The sequence below is a fragment of the Paralichthys olivaceus genome, chromosome 1 (genome assembly GCF_024713975.1).
Source record: "Paralichthys olivaceus isolate ysfri-2021 chromosome 1, ASM2471397v2, whole genome shotgun sequence".
Taxonomy (NCBI): Eukaryota; Metazoa; Chordata; class Actinopteri; order Pleuronectiformes; family Paralichthyidae; genus Paralichthys; species Paralichthys olivaceus.
The window spans coordinates 4,973,069-4,985,610 of NC_091093.1; the positions used below are offsets into that span (position 1 = coordinate 4,973,069).

The 12,542-nt window shown below is 41.3% G+C and overlaps 1 protein-coding gene across 1 annotated transcript in view; it reads right to left on the reverse strand.

Moving 5' to 3' along the window:
• The window catches only part of LOC109624855 (neural-cadherin), a 271,831-nt gene that overhangs the window by 51,008 nt on the left and 208,281 nt on the right, over nt 1-12,542 (reverse strand). Inside the window, exons 28-31 of the mRNA XM_069532203.1 lie at nt 11,664-11,791; nt 7,557-7,684; nt 6,839-6,962; nt 574-754 (exon numbers count right to left, since the gene is read on the reverse strand). Coding sequence (XP_069388304.1) covers nt 574-754; nt 6,839-6,962; nt 7,557-7,684; nt 11,664-11,791 — 561 coding nt within the window. The remainder of the gene's footprint in view (nt 1-573; nt 755-6,838; nt 6,963-7,556; nt 7,685-11,663; nt 11,792-12,542) is intronic.

Genomic DNA, 12,542 nt, shown 5'->3' on the forward strand with positions numbered 1-12,542 from the left:
AGGATGTTCACAAATTCACATCTGCTCGAAACTTTACACTTCAAATTAAAAGAGCAAGTTCCTCTGCTGTGCGTGAGAAAAAACCTGATTGTAATGTGACGCATTCTATCCTCTTGATTCCTCACATGAGACACTTGTGGTGCTGTGCTTATTTTAAGAGTGATAATTATGTGCACTGTAAATTCACACATTAAAATAAAAAGTAATTTTAATAATTATGACCTTATTATAATTAATATGGGTTTATGTTGGAAAGATGTTTAAGGTGAGAAACCATCTGTTTCCTCCACAGCACAGTGAGCTGAATTGTGGCCAAGCCTTAAAAAAATTCCTTTGGGTGCCTTTGGTGACATAAAACTTTAAGACCTACACGCTGCCCACCATTTTACTTCAGTGCTACAAACCTGTTTTCTTATATGAAGTATCTGTGCTCAGACTCCATTATTTTTCAGTGCTTTAACTCAGCACAGATATTGACGTTTGTAGCCACAGAGCACATGATCTGTCCTGAGCACATGAAAGATTTAGATGATGGTAAAAATAAGTCCCAAAAAAAAAAAAGGCTAGGCTTACCCTCTTCACACTGGTGTCCTGTGTACCCAGGCACACACTGGCAGCTGAAGGAGCCCCACTCGCCGTGACAGCGACCCCGGTGGCCACAGGACGGATAGCCCATGTTGACACAGCTGCTGTCGGTGGTCAGGCAGCCCGGGGAGCTGGACTGGGAATCGGCCGGGGAGCCCAAATCATACAGCTGAATTGAAGAGATAAAGATGAGGAGATGGAAGGGATGAGTGGGTAAGAGGTGCAGAAAGATGAGATGAGATAAGAGGATGGGAAGAAGGAAGAGTTGCCGATAAGTAAGTAGCTTACAAACAGGAAACAAAAAGACAAAGTGACAGCAGAGAAGAGGGGATTGGGGAAGACACAGCACAGACATATAGAGGGTGCTTAGCCAGAGGGGAGTAGAGGGAGAAAAGTAAGAGGAAGAAAACTTTCAAATGTGCTGTCAGACATGAGCTCAGGGTACACTGTGGCCTTCTCTTCATTTCCACTCATCCGTCTCTCTCTCCTCCCACCACAGTGATGAAGCCGAACACTGGGCCAATCCTCGGACGCACAAACAGCACAGCCAGCTGCACAGAGCTGAAAGGACAATTTGTTTCCCCCACAAAAGTGTGTCATAAAAGACATTAATATGTCCCATCTCTTCTCTCCCGAACCCAAACTTAACGAGGACGGTTGGTGCTGCGGCGAGGATGAAGGAATCATAAAAACTGACAGGAAGTCATGCCGGCCAGCAGCTGCTGATTGGCTCTGACCTCCAGCAAATAGACACCTATTGGCTGCTGACCTTTGAAAGCTAGGGCTCGGCTGCTTACAGGGTTTGGAAAAATCACGTTGATTGCTTGGGAGTGAAATACAGACATTAGCAATCAGTGACTGAAAGACACACATTGTTGTGTGCAATTGATTCGAATACGCATCTTTGTGACTGTGGTGTTTGTGTGTGTGTCCGAGCAAATCTCTTGAGTTAAGTGCAGAAATACACCTGATCCTCAGAATATTACAAATTATGGAATCAGCTGAAAACAGTGTTGCACCCCCACTCGGAGACTAAAATATAAAGTATACAACTGCGAGTGCACAACGAAATTTTCAAAACAAGGGGCTGAACCTTTTACCTCTGTCTCAGCAGGGAGAAATGATCGAAAGCAACACATAAAGAAAACCTGTCTGTGGATGTTCTGGCTTTACAACCATATGAAACTGATGAGGCTCTGACTGCAGAACTTCATGGGCCTCTGCTCCTCTGGGAACCTGTCTTGGTCCAAAATGTTTTGTGGATTTTCTTCCATTAAAGGTGGGCTAAGCAATTTTAATCCAATACACTTTTCTGTCAAATTATTATATTTCTCCTCACGGTCCACTGGTTTGAATCACAGCCCTGGCTCTGTACTTTGTAGATGAGGAGAGCAGGAATACCCAAATAAGCACAACACTGTTTCAGCCAATCAGCAACAAGGGCACAAAGAGGTCTCTGAGCCAGAAACAGTGATTTCCCAAGATATATAATATATGTTAACTTTACATTAGTCCTCTTTCTAGAAGTGATTTTTATTAAAACACATGGAAATATTACCTGAGATAATGTGATTTTTTTTCTTCCTTCTACAGACAAGGGATTGGAGGATGACCTGAAAAAGTGGCCTCAGATAACATACGCCGCCACTAACTGTTTCAGAACGTGATAAACACTGTTAGACACAGGCAATGCTAACATTGCAATCTCACAGAAAGTCATACCCACAATATTTTCTTCAGTAGCACAAATTCTAAGTGCTGAAACACCACAGACTACAGCTAACCCAAAGGATAACGAGATGATGAAAGAGCCAAGACCATTTCAATGGTGGAGAGACCACAAGAGTTGAATGTGATGAAAGGGGATAAGAAGGTTTTTCTGATTCTGCTTGTCAAGTGGGTAACATTAATTTTGCTTTTGCTGTTAGCAGAACCAATGGGTCAGTATCGTGTGTTTTTCTATTTGTTAATGTTTGTGGTGACTAATTCCAACTTGGTAAGATCAGCAACGTCTCCTGTTCTGGTTAATCATGTACTCCTCTCGGACCACAGCGACCACATGCTGGTATGTGACGTCCTCCGAGGGGGCAGCAGCTAATTATTTAACGCTAGTGTTGCAATTCTTCAAGTGAAGACAGACACCCTGTTGCGGCTGATTCTAGTCCTTGAATGTTTAGTTTGTGTAAATACATGGAGTGCATTTTGTCTACAGATAACGCTGATGTTTGTCGTGGCTGATTCCAACTAGTGAGGTGGCTCGCAGAGAACCTCCAGGTGAACCAGGCAGTGTTGATAGGCACAGCTAAAATTAGTTGGCCAATTAACGCTCCCTGGATTCAAAAGGCAGCAGCAGAACTGCCACAGGAAGGAACAGGAGAGACCACATGGAGAGAGACACACAAAGAAACACTGAGAGACGCAGAGGAACACGAGTGAGGCTAATAAAGGAGAAAAGACAGAGCTGAGCTGCCAACCGAAGACTGCTCGACACTTTAAGTTGAGTTTCATTTGATTTCATGTCGGTGCCCATTTAATAAATAAAAAGAATGCTGAAAAGCTAATGGTTCGTCTCTGACTGTTGTGGGGAGACCCCGGTGGCATCGTCAACTGCCACAGTTGAGATCAGTGGTTCACCTTGGTCTTGCATCAATGTGGGGGGTGGAGCTAAAGGAGCAGTGAAGGGAGGGGTGTATTTGTTTTGGTGTTGAGTTCGAAAACATTCCAAAGAACCTCTTACCCCTCCTTTAAAATATATTGGTTTGTTTGCCTTGACAACAGAAACCATGACTTTCCTGAAGTGCAGGGAGGCTGGAAGTATGAATGTGTGTTTCCAACACTGGTCCTGGTTGTGAGTCAAATTTTTGGGTTGAGACAGACCTGCATGCTGAACTGCAACTCAAGACAGCTAGCATTAAGAAAGGAAAAGAAAACATAATCTCAAGCCCTGTAACTGCAAACCTCCCCACTTAAAATTTGAGTGACAGTTGTGTCAAAATAACAGAAAAAATTTGAGGCAGTAATGTTAGACTGAGAGCTAAAGGGAGGAAGACGAGCTGAATAATAACTGGACAACGGTGGAGAAAGCTGAAAACATACAATGGTGAATGACAGTCAGTGAAAGATCCAACTCCAGAATAGAAACACAATTATATAAAAAAACCTCCTGTCTACGTCAGTCTCTTCCTCATCCTCGCCCTCATACACTGCATCATACTTGAACAGGTTTGGTATGTTCTGTACATCTTGTATCTCGGCCTGGCTCCAAAACAGACATATATATATATACACATATATATATATATATAGGTAAGGTCAGGGTGAAGAGATGTATTCAGAGCACAGGATCAAGGCAAATATATACACAGATGGAAATTAAGTCCCAATGTATGGAGAAAAGCAAGAGAACAAGGGAACAAACAAAGTGGTCAGTCACAGTGAGAGCACAGTGTCCCTCTCCTTACCACCACACAGCCCCTCATACCTCAAATGAAACGGATGATGTTACTATAGCAACAAATGTCACACAGTAGAACATTCTGTGATAATAAAAACAGCAACACCACAGGAAAAAAATTAAGAGAAAAACACAAAAACCTTACAATGTCCATCACCATTATTAATCATTAGTATTCCTACTGATGCTTGCTCTTTGGAGATTTATTATCGTCATGTCCGCCCACACGCACCACGCAGATTTCTCTCATTAGAACACAACATTTGTGCAGCCTCCCGCTACGTCTCCAGCTAAGGTGCAGCGCATCAACTACGAGCCTTAAACGCTGGAGCAGAAGGGGCCTACATCATTTTTTATCCCCACTCTTGAGATTCAACATCTTAATTTAAAGGTCTGGATAAAGATAAATTGTTTTCATGGAGGTAACAAGATTACAGTTTCTAAAAGTTAACACCCACAGAGCACAGAGGCCCCGTGGCTCCAACACAAAACTAGACAAGTAGACAAAAGAAGTCTGTGTAAGCGACCGGGTGACTGCTAATGTTCTTCATTTGAAGATAACTGTGATAACTACAAAACTCTTTCCCACAAACCTTTGGGCTGTTATAACCTCCCAAACCTACTCTGCAGTGTGTCTCAATTATCCTTTCTGATGTTTTCACTCGTGTGTGATCATATAAATTGTACAAATTGTTGTTTTCTTTACACTAGAATGGCCCCTCTATATTTAAAGCTAGACATGTCTACAGAGGCCATCATGTTTTTTACAGTCGTCCAAACTGGACAAACTAAAACACTTTTGAGTTTTTATGACAACTGAAGACTGCCATAAAAACCCTTGGAATGGGAGGGTGAGGGGTATTCAGCTGCAACATGCAACTTCACCATTAGATGTCACTAAATTCTACACACTGAACCTTTAAGTACAGCCTCACCAAAAAACTTATCCCACAACAAAATGTATAACCCTAATCCTGACCTAAACCCAAGTCTAACCTTAAAAACAAATCTTAACCATCAAATATTTTTTAGAAAACGTGAGGACAGGCCAAAATGTTCCCACTCTGTATGGTCTGTGCTCAAAATGGTCCTTACAGAGATATAAGAACAAGTACACCCACAGTTTGAGTTTTTCACAATTATATTTATGAAACACACTTTCCCTCTTCCTGCTAGTTTAGATGTCATCAGTGTAGTCTTTTATTTTTTGTATTGTTGTAAATAACAGGTGGCTAAATAGTAAAATTACAAAAGTAAGTGAGTTAACCAAATAATTTGAGATTATGGCTAGACTGCAAACAGACTAATGTGTTTTGTAGAGTAGGTAATTCCAATGATGCAGAAGGCTGAATCTGAGCTCATTCAGAGGAATACGAATTGGCCATTAGTTTGTTTAACAGGTGAATTCTCACATTATTGACTTTCTGCTCTCTTTCTCCTCTCTCTTCTCTTCTTGTGATCCTCATCAGCTTACATGTATTAAATGCTCATGTGCCGCAGTGTTGTGTGGTTGACATCATCAGGTGTTCTTTACCTGAGTGACTTTTTCTGAGGACTGTTAAAGTGACTATTTCCAGATTTGTTCCCCTTGTGGGCAGCACACTGTTGCCTGAGATATACTGCTGATGCCGCCTCAAGTTCAGCATCCAAATAGCCCTCTGCCAGCCTATGGTATGTTACAGTCCATATACATGAATGATCCCAATGATTTAATACTGTGAGGATTTCAGGGTTAACAGTGTTACAGAGTTTTGGGGTGGAATTGGTATCAGGAGAAGTTGTTTCTATGAGTGTTTTTGTCTTATTACAAAATAAAAGTAAGTATTTATCCAAGCCCCTTCACTTCAACAACTTGAGAAGTAGTTTAATTGAAAAACTACAGCAATATCTGTTCCCACAGTACCAGTAGATCAGCTCAGTTCTCACACCAAACTGGAAGTAGTCACTGGCGCCAAGCTAAAGCAAGCCGACTGTGGCAAAACAACCTGTCAAAGTTTCCACCGCCTCCTACGTAAAATGAGAATCCCTGTTCCACTCTAAAAATATCATGATCAGATTCAATGTATACCTGAATGTAGAGCACACTTCATAACTGATGCAAGCAGCACACTGGCAACACAATGCTATTTCTCAGTGGGCTAAACACATAGTGTATTTAAGCAGTAAGCCAAAAACAATTCTTATCTTCAGAGAATTCCACATCTTAACCATTTTACATCAGTGGAAATTCTGTCTAAAAAACACCTTGACATTTACGTCTAAATACCAGATATATCAGGCAAAAGAGTTTAAGACGCACAAAGGCAATATTTCTCCCTTAGTGTGTTTGATGCCAAACTTAAAATTGCTGCAGAAATACAAAGTTTCTGGCTTTAGAGGGAATTTGTTTAGATAAGGTTATCTTACCTCATGCCGCTGTTTATAAAGAAAATATATGGGAATCTTGGGGTTGGGCTCTGATTTTCATAGTCCTTAATTCTTCGCCCTCAGTCGAGAGCTACTTGAAACTCTTGACTTGAAATCTTGGCAGTGAAAAGTTCATATGAAAGGTTCATATTCCATTCCAACCTGGGAGTGCACGTACTGTGTGCACTATTTGAAAGTGCTTTGAGATTACAGTTAAAAGCACAAAAAAACTCTTACATGGCACAAGGGTACTGTGAATGCTGAAACCTGTTATTAAGTCATTTATCAGCTGGAGTGCAGGTGTGGGTTTTGCTTGCATCCATCCAGCTGTGCTCATGGTTGTGTGGGTACGTGTATGTGTGTGTGTCACTGTTGCGTGCACAAGTGTGTCACCTTGCTGTCCACGATGAAGTTGCGGATGCAGCCAGTGAAGTGTTTGTGCTGAAGCTGAGGGTAGATGTAGGGGATGTCCTCGTTCACACCACCGAGCTGCAGTACCTGGCTCATGTTCAGGTGTCTGAACACACAGAGAGGGCAGTGATAAACACACACAGACGTAAACATCCCCTGCTGTCAATCAGGGCTCATATTCAGAGTACATTTAATACATGCAGTCATATCCCTGTCACTTGGATAAAACTGTTAGAATTATCTGATAAAAGAGGCACAATGTCAAAACTTTGACAAGAACTAAACACAACTACAACTAAATACAGTTTCACCACATCATTAGTGACATTAGCCACTGCCTAAGCTAAGCAGCTTAATGTCATCAGCCTTTTAACATCAAACACAGAATATCAAACAAGCAAAGAACAACTTACTGAAAGACGCTCAGATAGAAATGACAGGATAGCAGAGATGGTGATAGCAGTTTGTCACCATGAGTAACTCTTTACATATTACTCTTAATAACTGAGCCTTTGCTAATACAACAATATGAATGCAACTTGGCTAAATAACTCCTAGTATCCTGTTTAGTTTTGGGTCTGTAAATAAATCAAATCCCTCAGGCTATTCCCTATTTATGTCATTTATTTGCTGGGAAATTGAAAATCTTTCATGTGGCAACCTGTAAAAGAAGTGTGCACGTTCAGGTGTCTGGGTGTACCTGTCATTGTTGGGTGTGACGCCTGTCACCTCACAGGAGGAGTGGTCCTCTGTGGTCAGCCAGCTGCCCAGACCCTCCCTCTCCATCACTGCTGCTCCGGAGCACCGATCCAGGGTGAAACGCACTTCCTGTATAGAACACACAAATGAGCCCACGCTACTGTATACAAAACTAATGTTATCAGAGCAAGTAAAAAAACCACAAAAAAATCCAACAAAGTCTGTGCCTGACAATGAATGTACTTCATTATGCTCTTTTACCATAGTTACTTTAATATCTGCTGTGACTCTGACATTTCTATCATCAGTGCATATTGCTTTGCTGCTGCCTGCTATGTGGCCTGTTGAGGTACACAAAAAGAGACAATCGAGAACAATCTTAAACCAGCATGTTGGAGTAGTTCTGCATATACGTATAAGGAAGCTCAGCAGAAGCCATATGAACCTTTTTCCAATTATCATTATTCCTTCTGTTTCTTCTTCGTTCTGCACAATGAATAGTTGTGAAAAAAGAGATGGAACAAAAGGCAGGTAGCATCAAAGGTAAAGAAGGTTAATCTGGACACAAACAGTACATCACAGCCCTGACCGCACGGAGAGGTTTGTGATTTAGTCCATTGGCACCAAACACATCGCAGTTTCTCTGTTGGTTAACAACTCAGTGTGTGTGTGTGTGCTTTGGCATACACTCCCGACCATTAGTGCTTAGTTCAGAGAATACACAACTAATGAACAGACTTGTTTCACATCTGTGATAAAGAGCTTTCATATGTTGTCCGAATATGAGCCAGGAAAACTTGTTGACACGGTTTATCCAAAGAGCAGAAGTTTCAGTTGTAATATCTCAGACATTTTAAAGTGACATAGGGCCTCACAGTAAGAATGTTCTAGGTTGGAATATCAATGAGTTGTCAGGTTTCCTCTGGGTTTTCTTCACAGTCCGAAGACATGCACTGTTACCTGGAGACTTTATTAGAGGTGTGAATGTGAGTGAGACTGGTTATTTGTGTGTAAATGCCCTGTGTTATGCTAGCGACCTGTTCAGGGTGTACCCTGCCTCTTGCCTAATGTCAGCTGGCTTCAGCCCCCCTGCGACGCTCAAAGGAGAAGCGGTATATGAATGGTTGTAAATGTATCAACAGGAGATACAGTACATGTGTCAAGACACAAAGGCTAATATTAAGCTGCTTTCAGACATGCACTGAAGTCAGGATGATCTCCTGACATTATCCAGGCTGAATGTGAGAGTCGCAAAACTTTGGTATCCGAATGAGCCCATGTGAGAACACAGCAGAGCACAAGACAGCATTCACCCCAAGCAAGTTAGTGTGTTGAGGACGTTTCTATTCTATATATTACGGATGAAAATTTAATAAAAAAACACAATAATACATAACAAAGGTGGAATGAGTTCAGATATTCTCTGAACTTCATGTCTGAAAATTGCTTATTTTAAAGCATGTGTGGTGCTGTGACTGTTTCCATACCATGGTTTCAGAAGGCTAGAGATTTACATAAAAACATATTTTGCTTGGGTATTATCTGATTAATTGTTGTATGATGTGCATGGTGAGAGTCTTGGCTGCCGAGCTGCTGTCTGTAAACCTCCAGACAGCAGCTCGGTCCTCTTTTCACGTTAGATGTCAGGCCCGTCATGCAGCCAGGTTAGATAAGCTGCTGCTGACTATTCAGGACAAATGAACAGATTCACATGTGATTTAGAATAATGCCATTGTGATGCAGAATAATCCTCGTTGTAATAACGAAATTATCAAATGCCTTAATGTATTCAAGCGATTCTGAATACTGCTTCTATATCGCTCAAAGTCTGTGCATCCGTGTTTTCATCTGACTGCTCTCATTCTCAACACTGAGAAAAAGGTTCCCTGCATGGTGCTGTTGCTTTCTTTCACTCTGAAGAAATCTAACAAATGAATGTTATGAACAAAACTAGTAAGACAACTTTTGAAGCGATGATTGTCTTAAAGGTCCAGTGTGTAAGATTTACGTGAAAGTGATCTATCGGCAGAAATTTAATGTAAAAAGACCTAGTGATGTTTTCGATAGTGTGTTTCATCTAAATTGTACAAATTGTTGTTTGCCTTACCCTAGAATGGGCCCTTTATATTGAAATACTTCATATTTACATCGGAGGGGGTCCTCTCTTCGGAGGCTGCCATGTTTTTTTACTGTCCCCTAAACTGGACAAACTAAAAACCCTTTGAGTTTTAGGGGAGGGTGAGGTGAGGGGTGTCCAGCTGCAACATGCAACTTCACCACTAGATGTCACTAATTTCTACACACTGAACCTTTAACTACAGTTTGGTAAAGGAAACACATCACACACACAATTCATTGGTTGCTAGTGGAAAGCCAAGGTTCCTGATCACAAGTCCTATATTAAAATGGTAAGCCTATGTAGGCTGTGTGAGTCAATGTAATAATATAATTTAAGGGCTTAAATAGGCTTTTAATAGTGTTGACTATTAATATAAAATTGTACTGACAAAAATCTGACTCAGCCCTGTGCTTCTGACTGAAGTGGTCCTCAGCTGCTCTATGTTGGGCTGACTTTCCCAAAACAAGGTTGATACGCAGCCATTCCAGCTGCTTTAGTGTCCTAATCTCAGTGAAGTGAAGCTGCAAGGCTTGCAGCTCTTTAGGCTGCCTCATATCAAAAAACTAAAAATAGGACCACTGACTGTGGTCTTGATATTTAAGAGGAACAAGAACCGTAAGGCACTGGTAACATGTGGGTCCTTGGAGGTGAAGAGCTCTGGGCGGCCCTCAGTCAAATGAAGATGAGCTTAATTTCACTCTAATTTAATTCACCAGGAATGATCCTGGGTGGAGACTGCCAAAGGAGGACCATTGCAATCATTCGTCTTACTTTCGCCACTACTGTCTGCCTTTGTACCGCACAGAGCAGACAGATCTGCAATGCTAAATTACCAAATAACCTCTTCCACCTTTGGATCCCTCGGAAATTATTGTGTCAAGTGGGCTTGCATGGGGTCAAATAAGTGATATTTGGATTTCATGGGATGGAATAATGTTGAAAATCCATCTGTAAGGTTACAATGGACAAAAGTGTGATCACATTGTTTGCTTTGGATGTTAAGTTAAAAAAGGCGACACAGTTTATGTCATGATTCTGTCCTTTTGACCAACTGTTTGGATCTTTTGTTGGACTCGGTGTTTATGGACATTTACTTTATTGTTTTCCTGGTTTGGTTTTTTGATTTATATCTTTGTAGAAGTTGGAATGTTGACAAAACAACATCCTATAAATCAAGTCCTTCAAAAGGTAATACAGGACAATAAATTAATTATTACTCCAATGTTGCTATTTTTTAACTTGTGCCCTGATCGAGCGTGTCCCCTTGCCACTGGTCTCCAGAACAGATTTAACAGGCAGCCTTTATTTTTGCTCTAACTTTGATCATATCAGGCAGTTCTAGATCAGGGGCCATAAAGGGGCAATGATTTACATGGAGGGGCCAATTAAATGTCCAATTCCTAAATGAGTATGGCACACATTTAAGTCATTCCTTGTTTACTGTTAACGCTACAGATTTGAGTAAATCCAAAATTGTTCCTTGGTCAACAAATTGTTAGTATTGCAGTCAGATTTCAGTCAGGGCCAGTGCCCCCTGGCCCCACCCATGGGTGCACCCCCATGTCAACCTAAGGTTCAGAGTGGTGCTCTGTCCACGACTGTTCATAAAATATTGCCAAATGTAAGATATCAGGCTCCTGTAAGAAGCACCTTCAGTCTTGCCTGTTTCACGTGGTGAATGTTCAGTGAGTACAGTGTACTTCACCTCACCCGTGTTATGTTAGTGAGCCGCATAGTGAATATGAGTTCAATTTGGCTGTTAATATGAATAACATTCTTCACTGTTCACCATTTCACATCTACTTAAAAGTCAGCTGAAGTAAAAAGGAAGGTTAACATTGGAAAACATTCTTTATTTTAACGATGAAAATGTTGAATTGAAAGGGGAACAAGTCGAAATACAAGTTTTTATTCTACTGCAAAGCTCAGTGTGAATATACTTGAAGCGTATTGGATGGTGGTTGGTGTTAAATGGGTGAAGTGTCCCACCTTGCTGTTGCTGCGGACATCCAGCCGATGCCAGCGCCTGTCTGCCACGTTCACGTTGCCTGGCAACTGTAGCACCACTATGCCAGAGCCATGGTTGATTTTCAAGGTGGGGGTCCCATCTATTAGCTCTGAGGGAGAGAGAGGATGGCAAGGACAGGGAGGATTGGAGAGGGGCTGAGATTAGTTTCCTTGAAATCATCGAGTCTCAAGAAATATTGAGTTTTGCAAGCTGTTATCAAAAAGGCTGGTTTGAACACTTTTTGGTGTTTGGTGCTGGTATTCAAGTTTCTAAAACAGCACTGAGACCACTGTAACTGATACATGTAATGAATGATGTGTAAACCTTATACGATAAACAGCACAAACTGATCATTTCTGTAGATCAAAGCTATTGCACGCTGCCTTTCACGATGTCGCTTTTGTCTTCATATCTCATGGCAGTCGACAGACATCAGACAAAACTTATTACACTCTATTTTCTGACTTACTCAAATGGGAAATTAAAAGTTAATGAAGTGGTTAGGGCTGCTTGCATGCTCCGCACCATATGTAAAGGATTATGGGAGTGCATGTCTACCAGCCGGCAGTGGCAATCCATCATCATGCGTGCTGAACTTCAAAAGTTCATGCAGACACGTACTGTATCACTGAACGCTAAACGTCTTATTATCCCTGATTACATGTAGTGTGGTGGCTGCAGTGACGACGAACGACATACATCAGTGGTTTCTAGAGACTGCATCAGACACAACAATTTCAACTACTGGACATTTTAGATTCCACAGTGGTCATATATTCTCCTGGGTTATTTTTTGTAACATTTAAACAATTATAAGACTTTTATTTTCCTTTATTTTTCTTCCTGTTGCCATAAAATGC